Genomic DNA, 22500 nt, shown 5'->3' with positions numbered 1-22500 from the left:
GTCTGTAGTTTTTTGGGTCCGTCCTGGAGCTTTTTGTGTGCAGGAACTACTCGAGCCTCCTTCCACACTGAAGGCCAGACGTTTTCCCGTACACAAGTTGTGAAGACTTGGGTGAGAGGGGCAGCCAGTTCCTGGGAGCATCGCTTCAGCAGGTGCGGGCTGATGTCATCAGGGCCGGTAGCTTTCTGTGTGTCCAGCCCCGCAATAATCGCTTCACCTGCTGATGCGTCACCTCCACCATGGTGACAGTCTTCTCACATTGCTGGACCAGCTGAGGCGGTGGCTGCTGTGGATTCCCCACCTTCATTTTTCCAGCAAACAAGGAAGCCAGCAACTGTGCCCTCTCCTTACTGCTGGTGGCGACAGTACCGTCCTGCTTGCTGAGGGAGGGATGGATTCTTGGTGGCCAGTTCCTGTTTGTCCTTAACAAGGGACCACCAAGTTTTGTTTCCTACGCCAGTGCCACACAGTTTCCGGCGCAGGCTTTCCTCCCACTTTTTTAAGGCCCACTTGCTGGTTACCACCATCCTCCTGCATGCAGCCCTATGCAAGTCCTTGTTGCGCCGAGTCGGGTTCCTCTTGTAGCGGAGCCAGGCAGCATACTTTGCCTCAGCAGCAACACGGCAACGGTAGCCAAACCATGGCTGATCCGTCGGTCTGGTGGTGTATTCCCTGTGTGGGACGTGGCGTCTCTGGAGGGCGAGAAGGTGAGAGGTGAGTGCAAGTGCTTCACTCTCTGCTCCTCCCTGTAGCAGAGTGGCCCATGGGGTGTGGGTCAGGTCGCGGCGCAGGGAAGCCCAGTCTGCTTTGTTCCACAGCCAGATGGTGCGGGTGGTGGCCTCGTCCCGAGCCACGCCCACTTCCAGCTGTGTCAGTACAGCGTGATGATCAGAGCTGCCCACGAGCCCCAGCTGATGACACTGAAGCTTGTCCTCCTGGTAGTCTGAGATGACAGGGTCTAATGTCCCTCCTCGTTCATGTGTGGGGAAGGTGACATGATCTGTCAGACCCTGCACCTCCAGGAGATTCTCGTAGGCGTCTCTTTCCAGGTGGTGATTGAGATCCCCCACAATCAGCACGTGGCTGCAGCTGTGTGCCATCATCAGGTTGTCTAAAGTCTCAGTCAGGTACAGGAGTGAGTCAGGCCCTTGTCGCGGGGGGCGATACAGGGCACACAGTAAGAGGGCTGAGCGGTCTGCCAGCGTTACTCGGAAGTACATCATCTCCATCAGTGGAGGCGTGTCTATGTCGAGTAGCTGGGCCTGCATTCCTTCCTTGAAGCAGACAGCCACTCCACCTCCTGTTCGCTCCTGTCGGTCCCTCCTCACCCAGTGGGTGAAGCCCTGCATCCTGCCATACGTGGGCTCCACCTCACTGTTCAGCCATGTCTCTGTCACCACAACAACGTCTGCATTGTGTCGTTGCACACAGTTGTGGTATAAGTCTGCAAGGTTAGTCCGGAGACCACGGACGTTGCTAGAGACGACCTTTAGTTGGCGGCGGGGCAAGCTGGCTGTACCATGGTGAGGGATGGTAGTGAGCGAGGCCTGCTAGTCCGAGGTGGTGGTTAGGGTCCGCGGCCGACTGCTGGTACTGGTGAAGAGGAGTGGTCCACTGCCGCCCCTGGCTCTGATTCCAGATACCAGGCTGAGGAAGGAGTGGGCGAGGTTGTGGTAAGGACTGAAATGAAGTGAGGTGGTGGGCGGGCTGAGGCGCTGCAGGTGGGAAGGGTGTGGCTGTGTGTCTTTCCACCGTAAGGAGCCGCTGTATGAGACGCTCCTGACGTAAATCGTCAGTTCTGGCGTGGCAAGTAGCAGAAGTGTGTCCTTTCCGTGAGCAGTACTCACACACTTTTGCCTTGGCTCGCTTTTGTGTCTGCTTGGTGGCCTGGTGAGTCCTCAGTCCTTCGCTGGACACCTTCCTCGCGTCCTGCTGCACTTCCCTCTTAGTTTTCTTTTTTCTCCAATCTCCTGATGTGGTCTGAGGAGAGGTTCGTGGGCGAACAGAGGCACCGCGATCTACTCCGTTCGCTGTATTTATGGAGGAAGAGTCCCTGCTGCTCTGTGTGGCGGTAGACGTGGTAGTGAGTACCGAGCAGTCACTCTGTGTGGCAGAAGGAGTGACAGTAGACGCTGGGGAGGTGTCACAGTCGCTCTGTGTGGCGATGGAAGCAGTGGAGGTAGGCGGAGCGGTCGTTGTTTCCCGGGCAGGCGAAGGGAAGGTGGAAGTTGAGAAAACAGCTGAGTGGCGGAGCTGTTGCGGTTTATCCGAGCTCCACCACGTCCTCCACCTCTCAGAGTCCTGACAAACCACCTCCCAGTGTTCGTCAATTGACTCTGCGTGGGCGCTGACTGCCTGAGAGCGTGTGGCTACTTGCGTCTGGCGCTGTTTTGACGCTATCAGCCTGTCTGCTACTCTGAGAGCCGCAGCAAACACGTCTCTGTGTTGTATGATCAAGTCTCGGTCGTCCTGGAGGGACTTAATCACACAGTTTTGTTGAGAGGCTTCCTCAGTGAGCTTCTCAACTAGTGAAACTAGCTCTCCTCTCTCCAAGCCCTCCCACTGACTCTCCCCACTGTCGTCCGGTAGTGGCGTTGGGGGTGTATCAGTCTCCTCGATGATGTAGGTGACGGGGTCCGGGATGTTTGCTTGGAGTCGTAGCTGCTCCGTGTAGCTACACTTGAAGACTGGCGTATCCCCAAGGCAGCTGTTGTGACAAAGGTTACGGCAGGTTTCCTCGTCACAGCTCACGTGTTGAGTCTTAAGTGTTGCTTTGCCACAAACGCAACACCAATTCTGTGGCTGGTAGCCAGGCAAGTCTCGCCTGGCTATGGGGCGATGGGCGGGGCTAGACATTGAGGAGAGGATAAGTGATTCCTGGGGAATTGTGGAGCCAGGTGTGGGGGCGACAACGAGTGTTGGCTCTAAACGACACGTGCGACACTAACACACTCGTGAACACAGACACTGAACACTGGCACAGAACACAAAGCACTTCCCCACAGGCGCACAAAAAACACACGACACTAACTACCTCTCCCACAAGTCAAGCCAAACCAGCCACGGAGAGAGATACAGGTTGTTTAAAAACTACCTTGGAGAGATTTGGCAACTGTGTGCTGCCTTAGGCCTCGCGTCAGGTCAGGCCCGGGTCTCGGTCACTGCACGGGTACAAACACTCTTTTCAAGTGATTTTTCAACACTATTGCAAGGCTTAGCACACCTTACACTTTTACATGGACACCAGGACACTTAGCACTTCAAGCACTGAAATTTTCACAACACTGCACTTTGTTAAACCACTGTAACACCACGAAAAACACGGAGCTACCACGTGCGTGACCTCTCTCTCTCTCTCTCTCTCTCTCTCTCTCTCTCTCTCTCTCTCTCTCTCTCTCTCTCTCTCTCTCTCTCTCTGTTTTCTCTCTCTCTCTCTCTCTCTCTCTCTCTCTCTCTCTCTCTCTCTCTCTCTCTCTCTCTCTCTCTCTCTCTCTCTCTCTCTCTCTCTCTCTCTCTCTCTCTCTCTCTCTCTCTCTCTCTCTCTCTCTTCTCCTTTTCCCCCTTCCTCTCCCTTACTCTCCCTTCCTTCTCCTCCTCTCCCCTCTCTTCCTCTCCCCTCATTTCCTCTCTTTTCCTGACCTTTCGTCCCTTGAAATTCTTCCTCTTAGTCTTCCCCTCCATCATCATTTTTTTCTCTCCTTTTCCTCCTCTCCTTTACTCCCTTTCATCTTTTCCTCCTTCATTTTCTTATTTTTTCCTCATTTCCTGTGTCACAAATTTTCCTTCTTCTTTTTCCGTCTTTTTTTGTTTTCATTTTCATTTTTTTTTGTATATTTCTATTTTCTTGTGTTGGTTTTCTGATTTTCTTTCATTTCTGTGTTTATTATCTCTTTCTTTTCTCTTTTTTTATTCTCTTTTCCTCCTTGTCTCCTTCTCCCTCTTCTCAGTCTTAACTTACCTCTCTCTTCTCTCTCTCTCTCTTTCATTCCTCTCTTTATTATCTCTTTCTCTCTTTCTTTTTCTCTGTTTTGATTCTCTTATCTCCTTATCTCTTTCTCGTTCACTGTCTTAATTTATCTCTTTCTCTCTCTCTCTCTCTCTTTCTTTCTTTCATTCCTCTCTTTATCATCTCTTTCTTGTTCTGTTTTCATTTCCTCTTCAACATTTATCTCTTTTTTTCAATCGTATTTTCCTGAATCCTCCTCCTCCTCCTCCTCCTCCTCCTCCTTGTCTTTCTTATCATTACCACCACCACCACCACCACCACCACCACCACCACCACCACCACCAAATATTCTAAATCCTTCGTGCTTCCTATAACATTTCGCCTTGATTAATGTGCAGCTTTCTTCCATAACACAAAAATAACAACGTGGGACCAGTTTTTTCCTCCTCTATTATTGTAACTTCTGATATTCTGGTGGTGGTGGTGGTGGTGGTGGTGGTGGTGGTGGTGATAACGATAAACCTCTCAAAACAAAGATGATTTTTCTTCTTTAGAGAGAGAGAGAGAGAGAGAGAGAGAGAGAGAGGCTGGAGAAACGAAAGGGAAATGTGGAGGAGGGAAGAAAATAAAGAGAGAAGATGAGATGGAGAAGGAAGAAGAGGAGGAGGAGGAGGAGGAGGAGGAGGAGGAGGAAGAGGAGGAGGATGAAGGAAATGAAGAAGGGGAGGAAATAAAAAGATGAATGAGAGATGAAGAGATGGAGATAGAGGAAATAAAACGAAAATGAGCCACGAATAGAGAGAGAGAGAGAGAGAGAGAGAGAGAGAGAGAGAGAGAGAGAGAGAGAGAGAGAATAGTGAAGCCAAAGTGTTGTATGAAGAACTGGAGGAAAGAGAAAGCCCAGGAGGAGGAGGAAGAAGAAGAGGAGGAGGAGGAGGAGGAGGAGGAGGAGGAGGAGGAGGAGGAGGAGGAGGAGGAGGAGAAGGGACAATAAGAAAATGGAAAATAGAAAGAAGACGGACGAAGAAGAGCAAAGGAGGAGGAAGAGGAGGAGGAGGAGGAGGAGGAGGAGGAGGAGGAGGAGGAGGAGGAGGAGGAGGAGGAGGAGGAGAATAGATAAAAGGAAGCGAGAATAATCGAGTCAGGAAACTGGGAGAGCTGGGAGAGCTAGAGAGAGAGAGAGAGAGAGAGAGAGAGAGAGAGAGAGAGAGAGAGAGAGAGAGAGAGAGAGAGAGAGAGAGAGAGAGAGAGAGAGAGAGAGAGAGAGAGAGAGAGAGAGAGAGAGAGTCATGTAGGAAAATGAAAAAGCGAGGTTATGTATTTTTTTCTTTTATTTGTCATTCTTTTCCACCACCATCGCCACCACCACCACCACCACCACCACCACCACCACCACCACCACCACCACCACCACGAGACAGTTACCTGGTGTCACCTGAATAGATAATGACCTTTGGCTTCTGGCTTTCTGATTAATTAAGTTTGAAGTAACAAGAGAGAGAGAGAGAGAGAGAGAGAGAGAGAGAGAGAGAGAGAGAGAGAGAGAGAGAGAGAGAGAGCCAGGACCACACCCTTATCTAAACACAATAGTAAGTTTTAGGAAGCATTCTTAAAACGTTCTGTCATTTTTATTTTCCTCTTTTTTTTACAATCTTTCTCATTTATTTCTTTTTTCAGTCCTTTCTCTCTTCTTTTGCTTCTCTTTTTTGTTTATCTTTATTTTTTCCCCTTTATTCTTTCCTTCCTTCATTTTTAAGCTCTCGCATCCTTCCTTCATATTCTAAAGCTTTTTACATTCCTTCCTCCATTAATCCAACACACACACACACACACACACACACACACACACACACACGCACACATCACATCATTCTCGTGAACTCAATATAAACTCATTTTCTCTTCATTTATTACTTCTCTTTCGTTATTTTGTGTGTTCGTGTGTCTGTCAGTAATCTAACCTAACCTTACCTAACCTAACCTAACCTTACCTTAACCTTACCTTACCTAACCTAACCTAACCTAACCAGTAATTAATTCTTTCTCTTCCTTCTTCCCTGTCTTGTTTTGATAATGCGTTGTGTGATGGATAGAGTTCACTTTTTCTTCTTTTCCCTTCTTTTTTTGCATTTTGAGTTTGATTTACATGTTGTTGGCACGAAGATAGGTCATGGGGGGTGGGGAGAGGGTGCAGAGGGAATGAGAAAGGGGGAGGGGGAAGGTTAGTCTTATATAAACACAAATTCTTTTAAACTTTCACTCGCTGGGAGGAGAAAAAAAAGTATCAAGGTTTCGTGTCTCGTTAAAAGTGTGTTGTTGTATTAGGAAAATATTAAACAAGAGTGTGTATTAGAAAATAGTGTGATTTTATTAGTAAATTGTGCTATTGTCTTAGAAAAGTATTATTGTTTGAGAGAAAATATTTTAAAAAGATGAGGAAAATATTACAAACGTGTGTGTGAAAAGCATTAGCAAAATATTAGAAAAGAGAGTGAGTGTATTAGAAAATTGTTATTGTATTAGAAAAGGATCTTATTGTTTGAGAAAATTATTAATACAACTTTTCTTTCTGTGTTCAGTTCAATTTCAATCGTCTGAAATCAAATTACTGTGTTTAGTTGCGTCAGTACTTCCATTAAATGTGTGATGGGGTGAAGCATTATCTATTATTCTCTCTCTCTCTCTCTCTCTCTCTCTCTCTCTCTCTCTCTCTCTCTCTCTCTCTCTCTCTCTCTCTCTCTCTCTCTCTCTCTCTCTCATCCAATTAAGCATCGAGAAAAGTGAATGAGGAATATAGGAGGACGATAATTTACCTCAAGAGAGAGAGAGAGAGAGAGAGAGAGAGAGAGAGAGAGAGAGAGAGAGAGAGAGAGAGAGAGAGAGAGAGAAAATCGATTTTGTGGTGACGTTGCAAAAATTAGGTCATATGGCGCCTTAAAAAGAGAGAGAGAGAGAGAGAGAGAGAGAGAGAGAGAGAGAGAGAGAGAGAGAGAGTAATTATGGTGAAAACAACACATGGGAAAGTGGCTCTTCACATCACACTAACAACTACTTCAAAGAGAGAGAGAGAGAGAGAGAGAGAGAGAGAGAGAGAGGGAGAGAAAAGCCACTAGAAGCCTCTCTTTATTGCTCCTTCTTGTCCTTCTTGTAGAGATAGTGGGACGAGTGTCTAAGTGTCTGAGTGTATGAGTGTACGAGTGTCTGGCGGCAGTCTTTACCTACCCACCCTTATCTTTTAAATAGGTTCCTTTACCCTCTCTCTCTCTCTCTCTCTCTCTCTCTCTCTCTCTCTCTCTCTCTCTCTCTCTCTCTCTCTCTCTCTCTCTCTCTCTCTCTCTCTCTCTCTCTCTCTCTCTCTCTCTCTCTCTCTCTCTCTCTCTCTCTCTCTCTCTCTCTCTCTGTGTGTGTGTGTGTGTGTGTGTGTGTGTGTGTGTGTGTGTGTGTGTGTGTGTGTGTGTGTGTGCGTGTGTGTGTGTTGTTTCGCTTACATAAATGCTCCACTAATTTATTTATTCATTTTGTGTTGTTTGCATATTCTGTCCGTGTTTTGTGTTTATGTATGTATGTTTGCCTATCAAGTCTGTATTTATCAGTGGAGTTTTCGTCTATCAATCAATCTATATATATATATCTCTTTTATGTAATTAACTACTTATCTATTTACCTATCTAGCTTTCTATCTACCTATCTATCAGTCTGACTATCCTTATATATAGGAAGAACAGGCTAATGATGCACACTTCCCTATCATAGCTTCTTAAATACGTGTCTATCTTCAGTATCTATCTTTATACTTGCCTATCTTATCTATCCCTGTATATAGAAAGAACAGGAGAGTGATGCAGTTTCCTATCATACATTAAATACCTACCTATCTTGAATATCTATCTATCTGTTTGTCTATCTGTGTATCTATCTATTTTCGTATCTTTCTATCTATCTTTGTATATAAGAAGGTGTAATGTACAGTTTCCTATCATAGTTTTACCCTCTCTCTCTCTCTCTCTCTCTCTCTCTCTCTCTCTCTCTCTCTCTCTCTCTCTCTCTCTCTCTCTCTCTCTCTCTCTCTCTCTCTGTCCCTCTCTCTCTCTCTCCTCTCCTCCTCCCTCCCTCAACACATACGCGCACACTCCCCCGCTAACTGCTCATAAACTCCACGGAACAAGCCAGTCACATTTCACATCCCCCGCTTCCCCGTCGCTTGATCCTCAGTGGCCAGCGCTCTCCGGGGTGACCGAGGCCCTTGTTGCAGTACCGACTGATCCCTTTTCACTATGCCCTTTAATCGGAGCCTGGAGCACAGTAATATTTCATGATTGGCACCGCCCTCTCCGCCCTTTGAACTACCGGCAACTGAGCATTGTGATGTTTGATGTGCCAGCCAGCCCAGCCCAGCCCAGTCTTCGGTCTCACTAGCTGGCTCTCATCTCCTTTATTGTTCCTCTCTCCGTTAGTGCTTTGTTGTGTTATTTTCACCATACTTTTTCATTTTGTTTTTATTTTTTGTGTCTATATTTGTTGGTGTGTTTAATTTGTAGTGGTATTCGAGTGTTTATTATGAGATTAGAAAGATTGCCAGCCTTCCTCCCATTTCTGCCATTGTGTTATTTTCACTGTGCCTTTTCTTTCTCTTTTTTTCTTTCTCTCTCTTCGTGTTTATATTGGTTGGTGTGTTTTTTTTATTTTTAGTAGAATTCCAGTGTTTATTAAGAGATCAGGAAGATTGTCAGCCCTTTTCTTTATTGCTTTCAGTGTTCCTCTCACCGTTAGTGCTTTCTCGTATTATTTTCACCGTACGTTTTTCCTTTCTTTTTTTTCAGTGTCTATTTGTGTGTTTAATTCATAGTGGAATTCCTACTGTTTATGAAGAGATTAGAAAGCTTGTCAGCCTTCCTCTCTTTGCCTCCATTGTTGTTTTCACCGTTAGTACTTTCTCGTGTTATTTTTACCGTGCGTTTTTACTTCCTTTTTCTTTGTAGTGACTAAATTCGTTGTTTTAATGAGGTAGCAGTATTTATAGTGGAATACCAGAGTTAATTAAAGGGATTAGGAAAAATGAATAAGGTCTAGAAAGAATCTGTTTTGGTGAAGTGATGAAGAGAAAAAAGAGACTCACTCGGTTCAGGAAGATTAGGTAAATTTCGCTTTTACGCAAGATTAATTACGGTCAATGAAAGCGATTTTACTGAAGGAAAAATATAATGGAGGGTTAATTAGTGAGATGAAGTGATTTTCCAGCAGCGAGAAGTAAGGAAGGGCAAGACACGTATAAATTTAACTCATTCAGTACTTGTTCTGTATAGGATTAGACCATTTTACTGACAATAGGAAGCGTCTATGGAGGTCAGAAGATTAATGACCAGAGTCTTCACTGTTTTAATCCCCACAAAAGTGTCTGGAGGTGTATAGAATCACCAAATAGTAAGCAGAATGAATGTGGAAACGTGTCATGGTCCTGAAGGGGTTAAAGAGCGAAGAAAGAAAGCCACATGGAATGCAAGTATCACCACAACACAAGTAAGGGAAGAGAAAATACTGAATTTCTAAAGTTATGTGGAATTAAAGCAAGAAAAGTGAAAGTAAAGTAAATAAAGTAAGAAAAGAGAGAGAAGAGAAATATTAGACATTAATGGACAGCAAAGCAAAATGAGACAAAAACAAATGAAGTATTAAAGTTATATGGAATCAAAGTAAGAAAAGAAAAGGAAAGGAAAAGTAAATTAAAGTAAGAAAGAGAAGAGAAATAGTGAACATCAACGAAGAGCAAAGTAAAATGAAGCCAAAAACAAATGAAGTACTAGAATTATGAAGCGTGTGAAGATTGAAGACAGAATATTGCACACAACACAAGTAAGGAAAGAGGATTACTGAACATCGATGGAGAGAAATGGGAAAAAAAATGCAGCCTAAAAATAAATAAATCAAATACTGAAGTTACATGGAATTGAATGATCTCTCCAACACAAGTAAGGGAGATAAATACTGGAGAATAATGGACAGCAAAACAAAACCAAATAGACCAAACTACAAATTATTTTACTAAAGTTATGAAGAGAATAGAAATTGAAGACAGAATATTGCCGACAAGAGAGAAAAACTGAACTTGAATGGAGAGCAAAATGAAATGAAGCAAAACACAAATGATTTACTAAAGTTATGAAGAGTACAGAGATTAAAGACAGACAACATGACTTCCGAGGTAAGATGAAAATAAATGGAGATAGAAATAGCAGCACTCAATTCTCGTAAAGGATGAGACGGAAATAGAACCTCATCTGCTTTATAGGTTTGTGTATCACCATCTTGTCGATACAGTACTGGTTTTATCTTTTGTCCATATCGTCCCTTATCCCCCCCCCCTCTCTCTCTCTCTCTCTCTCTCTCTCTCTCTGTTTCTGTCTCTGTCTCTGTCTCACTCACGCGTCAGAGTAATCCCGGAATGAAAATATTTAGTTTGATCAGAATCCATTAGCTGAGTGACTTCTTAATACCAGCCTACATCTACCACCAGTATGTAGGCAGTACCTTTATGAACGCACCTTGCACTGTTACCACTATTACCACTACTGCCACCACCATCAGTGTGTAGGCAGTACCTTTATGAATACACCTTGCTAACACCACCACCACCACTATTACCTTTACCACCAGTGTGTAGGCAGTACCTTCATAAACACACCTTTCAAACACCACCACCACCACGCATTTCCACCTTGAGTTTTGGATGTCATTAGACCATTTTATTGACATCAGGAAGGCTCTTTGGATGTCAGAAGGTTAATGGTCAGAGTCTTCATTATCTTAATCCCAACACAAGTTTTTGAAGCTGTGTCAAATCACCAAATAGTAAGCAGAATGAAAGTGGAAACACGTTATGGTACTGAATGGGTCAAGAGAGACAATATCTAAACACCAAGACCCTCAACCACTCACAAAGCTAACCTAACCTAACCTAACCTCTCATTATTACCTTTCCTCTGTTTACAATTAAGACAGGCAACTTCTAAACAACAAGAGCCTCAACTGCCTTCTATTTACCCACCGCACACACACATGACCTAATGCTAACATCATATTTACCGGCAACAAACAGGAACTTTCCCTCGCCTCTCGTTTCCCCTCACAATAGAATGTTAAACGGGTGCTCAGTGCTCACAGCGGAGTGTAGTATCAGAGTTTTAATGCAACACTCGCTTCACGTCAGGGAAGTTGAAATATTGCAGTTATAATCGTGTAATATAAGACTCATGCTTGGAATAGAGTCTGTTAGTCTGGTGCTGTTGTTTTGATACGCTGTGTAGCGTTTCTATAATTAAAATAAGAGAGAAGAGAAGAGAGGATGAAATGATAAATAAATAAATAAATAAGATACTGGTGTGATACTGTATTCTTTAGACGCATGCTTGAAATAGATTCTAGTGCTGTTGGTGTGTCGGTTCTACAATTAAAATAAGAATAAAAGAGAGAAAGGATGAAATGATAAATAAATAAATAAAATACTGGCGTGATATTTTTACTGTAATAATAGACGCGTGCTTTGAATAGAGTCTAGTGTTGTTGTTTTAATACATTGTGTAGCGTTTGTAGCATGAGAAAAGAGAATATAAAGGGAGAGAGAGAGATAGATAGAGAGAGAGAGAAAGAGAAAGAGAGAGAAAGGATAAGATAACAAATGAATAGATAAGATACTGTTGTGACGTACTTGTGATACTGTAATTTGGAAATCGTGGTTGAATTGGAGTGTAATGCTGTTTTTTTAATGCATTGTGTGGCGCTTCTACAATTAAAATAAGAGAGAAGAGAGAGAAAAGAACAAAATAATGAATAAGAGTGCTGTGATACTTTGACCGTAATGTTAGACTAGAGCTTGGAATTGTCTAATGCTGTCGTTGTTTTTAATGCATTGTGTGGCGTTTCTAGAATGAGAAAAGAGAGAACAAGGATAAGAGAGAGAGAAAAGAAAAGGATAAGATAACAAATGAATAAATAAAGATACTGTTTGTGATAACTTTATGATACTACTTGAAATAAAGTCTAGTATTTCTCTGATGCATTGCTCGGCGTGGAAATGAAAAAAAAAAAAATAATGTCTGGTTTTAATGTGAGACTTAGAAAACCACTATTTTTAACTATGAAGCGAGGGAGGTGGGATAGTCAAAACTGGAGGGAAGGTGGAGGAAACATGGAGGAAGGTCTGTGGAGGAGGAGAGAGAGATTAATGTATAAATAAACAGAATGCTAGTGTGACATTTTAAGCTACCAAGAAGTGAGGATTATGTTGGACTAGTAGAGTGGTACTTGCTTGTCATTACTCGCTTGTTAGACTTTTCCAGCAATCCACTCGCCTCCATGCTTCCAGGTAACGAAAGGTCAGTCTCCAATTTAGTTAATTAGTGTTTGACTAAAGAAAGATCATAAATTATCTCAGTTCTTGCTAAAATTCCACTCTCTCTCTCACTCCCTGCTACAACTCCACTCTCACTCCTCTTACTCCCTGCTACAGCTCCACTCTCACTCTTACTCCCTGCTACAACTCCACTCTCACTCTTGTTCCCTGCTACAACTCCACTCTCACTCTTACTCCCTGCTACAACTCCACTCTCACTCTTACTCCTTCCCTTTCACTCTTCATCTTGACTTTCACTCTTCATACTTCCCGCTAACACTCCCCCTCTCACTCTTCATACTCTCACTCTTCATCTTCACTTACTCTTCAGTCTCATTCTTCATCATCATTCTTCTTCAACATTCTTCACCGTAACACTTCACTCTACAAGTTCAATAGAGAGAATGCTCAGTACGGGGAAGCAATGAGGAGAGACTGGCATGCTTAGAGTGAGAAAAAAGGTGAATAATTTTAACCCTTCCTCAAGACTCATTCTTCTTCATCATTCTTCACCGTAACACTTCACTGTACAAGTTCAATACAGAGAACGCTCAGTACGGGGAAGCAATGAAGAGAGACTGGAATTATTTTAACCCTTCCTCCCTGCAACACAAAATATACAAGGCCCTTTAGTTCCTCCAATATTACAGCTGAACTAATCCTCCTGCAACACTGCCCGCTATCTCACAGTGCGATGCGTCTTTTCTAAGGTTAAAACTGTCCATTGCTTAATAAAAAGAATGGAAGCTGGCGAGGGAAGAAGTGGATGGCTCAAAGGGTAAGAGTCCTTGTGGAATGTTTACTGCCAGTCCTGGGGAAAAATGATGGAAAAACTGACCCTAGTAAAAAAGAGAACACAAGTGGTGTGTGTGTGTGTGTGTGTGTGTGTGAGAGAGAGAGAGAGAGAGAGAGAGAGAGAGAGAGAGAGAGAGAGGTGTGTGTGTGTGTAACTTTCAGGCAGAGAAGGATAATCAGATAGAAAAAACAAAACAATCAAACGGAGTGACTTGAAAAAAACAAAAAAAACAAAAACGATCTTTTTTTATTTTTTATTTTGTTTGAATTTTTTTTATTTTTTTTTGAGTAGCAAAGTGATGTATCGCCCTCTCCCCCCCCTGTCCTCCCCCCCTTTTTTCATCCCTTTGGCTGACCCTCACGAAAAGGAAGACAAAGTGACACACACACACACACACACACACACACACACACACACACACACACACACACACACACACACAGAGAGAGAGAGAGAGAGAGAGAGAGAGAGAGAGAGAGAGAGAGAGAGAGAGAGAGAGAGAGAGAGAGAGAGAGAGAGATTATGGCTGACATTGAGAAACAGAAAGACAGGCATTTAGAGAGACAGACAGTAGATTCATACAGTGGGAGACACACAGAAGCACTCAGTGACACAAAGACACAGACAGAGACACAGACACAGAGAGAAACAGTGAGACAGAGACAGACATGTAGCAAATCAGGGAGACACACAGACTCAAGGTAACGAGATAGGCAGTGAGATAGAGACAATGAGACACAGATATAAGGTAACAAGGCAGACAGTGAAACATACAAACAATGAGACAGAGACACAGAGACACATACACACACGAGGCAACAAGACACTGAAACATACAATGAGACACAGACAGACACACACACACACACACACTAGGCAACACTAGCACCATAACACTCACCAAGAACGAGGACAACAATGGAGAGCGGCATGACGAGGGAGGCCACCATGAGATCCGTCACCGCGAGAGAGAGCAGGAAGTAGTTGGTCATGTTCTGAAGCCTTCTGTCCCACGAGATGGCCAAAATCAGCAGTATATTTCCAAACAACGTCAACAACACCACCAGTAGCGCCACCAGTCCCCACCAGTTGGCAGGAGGTGACCCAGTTCCTCCCCCACCTGTGCCCTCCTCCCCTTCCTCCTCCCATGTTAGATTTCCAAGAGTAACATTGTGAGGGGTAGCGAGAAGGTTAGTGAGGTTGAGGGTTAAGGGTCTAAGGGCCACATCGAGGTCCCTAGCGTTAGTGGGAGGCTCAGGGGGCAAGGTGAGGTCCCCTAAGGTTGGCATGAGGGGAATGTGACCTCTCTCTAAGTCTCTCTTCCTCTCACTTTCTCACTTTCTCGGTTTTTTCCTTGTGATTCATTTTCACTGGCAACTTTTCATTTTTCCCATTTTTTTTCTTTCTAGTTGACTCGTTTCCCGTTTTCTTTTTTTGTCACCAACCGCTACCACTTCGTTTTCTTTTTGTTATACGTTCACCACTTTGTTTTTTTTTCGTTAAATGTTCACCGGTGTGTATTTGATGTTATTTTTTCTTATTTTTCTTTTTCTGTGTTAAAATATAGAGTTTGTTTCATTTTTTTACGTTTTTTTTCTTTATTTTTTAAGGACAATTAGAATCTGGTGTTTATATTTCGCTCAGTGATTTTGCTTTTTTCCTCCCACATTCTGCTCTCTGCTAAAAGAAAGGAAAAAAGGAAAAAAAACATGTATTCTTTGTGTATGGTCATTCATTATTTTCTGTATCAAATATCTGCAGTTTTTAGTTTCCATCCTGTGTATTTTACTGCCATATTTCTTTTTTTTTTCTCTCCCTTTCCAGTTCAGTAATAAATTCATTTGGAAATCGTATACACACACACACACACACACACACACACACACACACACACACACACACACACACACACACACACACACACACACACACACACACACACACACACACACACACGACATTTAGGTTCCACGACTAAATCTTCTGTAATAGTATTTAATCCTCTTTTCTTTTTTATTAATCCCGTAAAAGTTGGGATTAATCCAGTAAAGGTTTGAAAGACTTATGGGATTGACTGAAGAACTCGTAAGATTGAATGCTCTATTGTCGACTTACAGAGAAAAAGTAATTGTTGGTTTGACTTGCGAACTGTGTGTGATTGGTATGCTAGCCTCGATTACCAAATTGTTAACTTGGTGTTCTTAAGGTTCGTATTCCCAAACTCTTCTGCGCCTCACCTCCACTATTTCAAAAGGCTTTATTTAAATTTGCATGATTATTTGGGAGGTATTTTTACAGTTTTAGAGGCAGAGTGACAAGATTTCTGCATAATTAACCGGAGAAACACCTTGAAAACCCCGCTAGTCTTCTCTGTGGCCTTGGAAAACAGACGTGGTGAAAGAGCTAAGCGTTTCTGAATTATGAACTCTAACTCATTCAGCATCCTCGAATTTAAAAGTCCAATCGATTCATCAGCTTGGAATTATGTTCGTAATTTGAGTCTAATCTTATTCACTACTCGAATTACGAACACTAATAGATTCAGATCGAATTATGAACTCTAAATAGACTCCACCCACAAATTACGAACATAAATCGAATCAACTTAGTCGGATTACGAAACAACAATTGACTCAGCACTTCAATCACGAACTAAACACTTGGCAACCTCAAACACACAATAAAATAAATCAATCAATAAAAGAGAAGACAAACTGAGCATCCTTTTAACATCACTGCCTCCGGAGCTAATAGAGGAGACGAACCATTGGCCTTAACAGTGAGTGGTGCCCTTTGAATTCCCTTTAGGAGGCAGCAGGGGGCACTAATGAGACTCTCCTGACGTCACCTCCTGGCCACCTCGGCGTCGTTCTCTCATTGTTGTGTGGCGGGAAATATAAAATGTTTTTTCCGGTGATTCTTGATTGTGTTTTGTCTCCTTGTTGCCTGAGAGAGAGGGAGAGGGAGAGAGGGAGAGAGGGAGAGAGGAAGAGAGAGAGAGGGAGAGAGGGGGAAGAAAGGGAGGGAGAAGGTGAGAGGGAAATGTGGGCAGAAAGAAAAGGATGTGGATGAAAAAAGTGATGAAAGCTGGAAAGGTGTTCGAGAGAGAGAGAGAGAGAGAGAGAGAGAGAGAGAGAGAGAGAGAGAGAGAGAGAGAGAGAGAGAGAGAGACCAGCGAACTATTTATAAGATTAATGACTTCCTTCTTTACTTTCTTTTATTATGAGTATGGGATTTATTGACATGTCTTAGCAGTAGTAGTAGTAGTAGTAGTAGTAGTAGTAGTAGTAGTAGTAGTAGTAGTAGTAGTAGTAGTAGTAGTAGTGGTGGTGGTGGTAGTAGTGGTAGCTGTAGTGATAGTAGTAGTAGTGGTTGTAATAGTAGTAGTGGTGGTAGTGGTAGTAGTAGTAGTAGTAGTAGTAGTAGTAGTAGTAGTAGTAGTAGTAGTTAGTATTGTACGGTTATAACTTTCGAATTAAAGAACAGTATAAGCATTTCTAAAGTCACAAAGCTTCTCTCTCTCTCTCTCTCTCTCTCTCTCTCTCTCTCTCTCTCTCTCTCTCTCTCTCTCTCTCTCTCTCTCTCTTCTCCTTCACTCCTTCATTCCTTCCTTCGCCTTTTTCTTCATAATAATTAAACACAAATTTCCTCACCACTATTTCCTTCACTCCCTCTTCCCTCTTTCTCTTCCCCTCGAGTTTCCTTCCCCTCACTCACCATCTTTCTTTCCCTCCTCCAATCTGGTTCTCTCTGCGTTCTTCCATAATCTTAGTGTTCTCTATTATTTTCTCTTCTCTTTTCCTTTGGGCTTTCATCATCTATATTCAGCCATCTACACTGTCTCTCTCTCTCTCTCTCTCTCTCTCTCTCTCTCTCCTCTTTTCTTTTTCTCTCTTTCTCTATCGTCTATATTGCACGTGGATTTAACTCTCTTTCTTTCTCCTCTTTTCTCTCTCTCTCTTTCTTTCTTCAATCTATATTCCACATGGATTTAACTCTCTATCTCTCTATCTCTCTCTCCTTCTCTTTTCTCCCTCCCTTTCTCATTCGTTTAAATTCCACGTGGATTTAACTCCCATTTTCTCTCTTCCCTTGTCCCTCTCCTTTCCGCTTCCGTCTATATTCTAGGTGGATTCAAAGCTTCAGGTGGATTTTAACGCTTGGAAACGCACGCAATCCACTTTATCAATCTCTGCATCACCTGTCTGTGCTTCTCTCTTTGCATTAAGGATCTCTTTCTTCATCTCATTATATTCTTCGTGTTTTATTTTATTTTTGCCCTCTTTTTCTCTGGCTCTGAATAGCGTCAGGGCTCAATTTACCTGCTGGATTTTGCCTTCATTAGTGTCAGAGGGAGCAGGAAGATCAGTGCCACTTTACTTGCCTGTTATGTGCCTCCCGTGGCTTTCCCATGGCACTCATTACATCTGGCGACATAGACACAGACAGCCATATTTAGAAACGCTTCTCTCTCTCTCTCTCTCTCTCTCTCTCTCTCTCTCACCGCGACCATTTTCAAGGACCACAGAGACGATTAGCCGAGTTCTAAAGAGAATTTGTCCAGTTGGTAATGCAGAAAACTTGTTAACATGTCACTAGAATCACAGAAACACCCTTTAAAACCTGTGTCACTTCAATTAGAGGCATTAAGAAGTATTTCTCGTGTTGGTAATGCAGAAGACTTGTTAACATGTCACTAGAATCACAAAAACACCCTTAAAAACCCGTGTCACTTCAACTTGAGGCCTTTGAGAATAGTGAAGGTGCTGTGAGGCGCGGAAGTGTTTTAGAATATGGACCTTTGTTTCTTTCTCTTCCTGTATTCCTTGCCCCTTCAGGATATGGACAAGAGAGGCATGTTTACCCACAACTTGGCGGGTCAGGTGAAGCTAAGTCAGGTGTGCGTCAGGTGTATTGGCTTCGTTAAGTAAATGATGTGTCACGTGTATCCCATCACACCTGTATTCTATTTCTGTGTCATAGTTTTGTGTTTATTATGTGGGAAAGTAATCTTGAGTTGGATCTTTTATTTAATCTAATATTAGGAAGTTTTAAGACATTTATTCCTTTTTTGGGCTAATTCTCTCGGACCTGCAAGGGGACTGGCAACTAAATGGCCTTTTTTTTTTTTTCGTTAACCCCTTCAATACTGGGACACATTGTTACCTTGACATTTATGTGCGATCAGATCATTTTATTGACATTAGGAAGGATCTATGGAGGTCAGAAGATTAATAGCCTCAGTCTTCACTATTTTAACCCCCCCACATGAGTTTCTGAAGCTGTATGAAACCACCAAATAGCAAGCAGAGTGAATATGGAAACGCGTCATGCTACTGAAGAAGTTAGATAAGAAAAAGCAGAGTGAAGAAATATATTATCTCCTTTCTCACACTAATTTGTCCTCTCAGTCACCGTAGACCACGCCACACAGCCACACACACCGCCACTCACACAGCCACACACACCGCCACTCACACAGCCACACACACCGCCATTCACACCGCCACACACACGGCCACACACACCGCCACTCACACAGCCACACACACCGCCACTCACACCGCCACACACACGGCCACACACACCGCCACACACACCGCCACTCACACAGCGACACACACAGCGACACACACCGCCACACACACCGCCACTCACACAGCCACACACACGGCCACACACACCGCCAAACACATCGCCACTCACACAGCCACACACACCGCCACACACACCGCCACTCACACCGCCACTCACACCGCCACTCACACACAGCCACTAACACCGCCACTCACACCGCCACACACACCGCCACTCACACCGCCACACACACCGTTTTACACATCGCTTCACACGCCGCCTCAACCTTGCTATTGCTATTTCCACGTACAGCGCTGTGCCACGCTTTGTATCACGACGAAGGCTGAAAATACTGCCTCACGTCTTGTATGGCATCACCTGCCCTCACTCGCACCTTGTTTGTGTACCGCTGCTTTTATTGTCCGGTGTGTGTGTGTGTGTGTGTGTGTGTGTGTGTGTGTGTGTGTGTGTGAGTGTATGTGTTTGTTTGTTTGAGTGGGTGGGTGTGTGGTCAATAAATATCTATGTATTTTTTTTTCTTTCTCTCTTTCTGTGTGTGTGTGTGTGTGTGTGTGTGTGTGTTCACTGTTCGATCTGCTGCAGTTTCTGACGAGACAGCCAGACGTTACCCTACGGAGCGAGCTCAGAGCTCATTATTTCCGATCTTTGGATAGGCACACACCACACACCGCCAACAAGGTCACAACTCCTCGATTTACATCCCGTACCTACTCACTGCTAGGTGAACAGTGAACAGGGGCTACATGTGAAAGGAGACACACCCAAATATCTCCACCCGGCCGGGGAATCGAACCCCGGTCCTCTGGCTTGTGAAGCCAGCGATCTAACCACTGAGCTACCGGGTGTGTGTGTGCGTGTGTGTGTGTGTGTTACAGGTGAGTCATGTGCAGGCGCCATTTCTCACCTGGACACTCGATCGAAGGCATCGTTTCAGGTGTATATCAAGGCTTACCTGTGTCGTGTAGGGCATGTGACTGTGACTAACTACTCTCTCTCTCTCTCTCTCTCTCTCTCTCTCTCTCTCTCTCTCTCTCTCTCTCTCTCTCTCTCTCAGCTGCTGTTTGTCTCTCCTTTCCTTTCTTTCTTTCTTCCTTCCTTCCTTTCTTTCTTTCTTTCTTTCTTTCCTTCCTTCCTTCCTTCCTTCTTTCCTTCCTTCCTTCCTTCCTTCCTTCCTTCCTTCGCCTGAGTCCTGCGGAAAAAGAATAGCAAGCATGAGTGTGGATCATGATATGTGGGCGGGATGTGCTGGTGATTTGAGGGTGGAGGCGCTGGTGGAGGGGCGGGTGGAGGGGTTGATGGGTGGAAGGTGGGCGTGAGTGGAGAGGCAGGAACGTGGAGGGAATGTAGAGGTGATGGTGAGGTGGAAAAATCGCTGTTGAGGTTTCCATTGGCAGTCAAATAGGAGGATTGAAATGCATGTTGAGTGTGTGTGTGTGTGTGTGTGTGTGTGTGTGTGTGTGTGTGTGTGTGTGTGTGTGTGTGTGTGTCTGGGTGGCTACGGGGAAGTAAAAGGAGAAACAAGGGAATAAGGACGATGAAATATGAAAGTGGATCGAGAAAAAAAGAGAGAAAAGAGATGCAGAAAAGTAAGGAGAGGAGGAAATGCAAGACCACGATAAAAATAAGGGTAAAAAATTGAATTATGATGATTAAGAGATGGAGGGAAGACGGAAAATTTTAGGAAGGAGGAGAAAATTGAAGAGGAGGAAAAGGAGGAGGATGATGAGAAAGAGAAACAGAAGGAGGAGGAGGAGGAGGAGGAGGAGGAGGAGGAGGAGGAGGAGGAGGAGGAGGAGGAGGAGGAGCGGGATGATGAAATGGAAGAAGATGGTCAAGCACAAAATGCAAATCTAAAGGAAAAACCAGAAATGAAGAAGAAGAAGAAGAAGAAGAAGAAGAAGAAGAAAAAAAAAGCAATGATGAAGATGAAATACAAATTAACTAATAACCAGGGAGTGGGCACACACACACACACACACACACACACACACACACACACACACACACACACACACACACACACACACACACACACACACACACACACACACACACACACAGACAGACAGACAGACAGACAGACAGGTGTGGGGTCTCAGGTCACGCCGCCACCGGAAGATTGGCTGGATATGAGGCGATTAATGCACTTTCGCTTTGCCCTGAGTGATAATCCACACACACACACACACACACACACACACACACACACACACACACACACACACACACACACACACACAAAGTCACCAGAATTTTGCTCTAATGGTTATGATTGAGAGAGAGAGAGAGAGAGAGAGAGAGAGAGAGAGAGAGAGAGAGAGCAGGAATAAAGAAAGCGCCCAATTACTTTCCATTTCCCTCACCACATCCAGATGGCGCCTCATTTCCCTCCTTCCTTCCCTCCTCTCCCTCCTTTCCTCCTTCCCTCCTTCCTTCCCTCCTTCTCTCCCTCCTTCCCTCCTTCTCTCCTTCCCTCCTTCTCTCCTTCCCTCCTTCCTTTCTTCCTCCTTCTCTCCTTCCTTCCTTTCATCTCTCCTTCCTTCCTTTCTTCCTTCCTTCCTTCCTTCCTTCTCTCCTCCTTCCTTCCATCCTTCTCTCCTTTCCTTCCTCCATCCCTACCCCCTTTGAAGGAGAGAAGAAGGAAGAAGTTAATAAACACTAAGAAGGAAGAAGAAGAAGAAGAAGAAGAAGAAGAAGAAGAAGAAGAGAAGTAAAGATAAAAAAAAGGGAATGATTCTCTCTCTCTCTCTCTCTCTTTCTTTCGTTATTATTGTTGTTGTTGTTAGTTTTGTTGTTGTTGTTGTTGTTGTTGTTGTTGTTGTTGTTGTTGGCTCATCAAAATGGCTCCCACTCATCTGTGAGTAGTTAATTAAATAATGTTGACTGGCGGAGAGCAATTAATCACCGTCATTATATAGGTGTTGTGAGTGGCCATTGCTGTTATTACCATTATCATTATTATTATTATTATGATTATTATTATTATTATTATTATGTGTATTTACTATTATTCAAAACTTTTCCTTATTTATCTCTCAATTTCTTTTCCATATACCGTTTGTGAGTAGGCATTGCTATTGTTGTTATTATTATTATTATTATTATTATTATTATCATTATTATTATTATTATTATTATCATCATATTTCCTGTTTATCCAATACTTTCCTTTATCTCTCAGTATATTTCACACGTACCATGGCTTTATAATCCCCTTCTTTTATCTAAACACAACAGTCAATGCGAGTTAATCACCTTTATCATATAGACGTGAAGGATCATTGCTATTATCATCATTATTATTATTTACTTGTTATTATCCTCATTTATGTTGTCTTATCTTACAAAGCTCGCTATTGCCTCGCCTCTAACAGCCGCCGTGATTACTGAGTTCCGTCTTTTTCATTCTTCTATCACTTTATTTGAGAACCAGAGAGAGAGAGAGAGATAGGGTAGGTGATCATGACTGTCTCTCTCTCTCTCTCTCCCTCTCTCTCACCAATAATATGATAAACTCTTGATCCGAACACAATGATAACAGATCCTCTATGAATTATGTAGTCACTCTCTTTATACTTCGACCTTTATTCATTGATGTGCCTCTCAGCGATGGTTTGTGTGTGTTTCAAGCCAATCTTTGTAATGTCATCGTGGCCACCTGCTCTCCTGTGTGTGTGTGTGTGTGTGTGTGTGTGTTGATTGTTACCTGTTAAATGATTCGCTGGATCTGAAACAATAGCCGCTTTTCCTCTTCACCCCTTCAGCACCATGACG

General features: G+C 43.5%; 1 protein-coding gene across 1 annotated transcript in view; it reads right to left on the bottom strand.

The window, feature by feature from the left end:
* The window catches only part of LOC123510735 (5-hydroxytryptamine receptor 2B-like), a 122022-nt gene that overhangs the window by 55450 nt on the left and 44072 nt on the right, over positions 1–22500 (bottom strand). Inside the window, exon 2 of the mRNA XM_045266078.1 lies at positions 14030–14805. Coding sequence (XP_045122013.1) covers positions 14030–14417 — 388 coding nt within the window. The 5' untranslated portion in view covers positions 14418–14805. The remainder of the gene's footprint in view (positions 1–14029; positions 14806–22500) is intronic.

The sequence above is a fragment of the Portunus trituberculatus genome, chromosome 30, assembly GCF_017591435.1.
Source record: "Portunus trituberculatus isolate SZX2019 chromosome 30, ASM1759143v1, whole genome shotgun sequence".
In the NCBI taxonomy this organism is placed as follows: domain Eukaryota; kingdom Metazoa; phylum Arthropoda; class Malacostraca; order Decapoda; family Portunidae; genus Portunus; species Portunus trituberculatus.
Note: the sequence above shows the minus strand (reverse complement) of the source record. Positions and strands in the feature narration are given on the sequence as shown.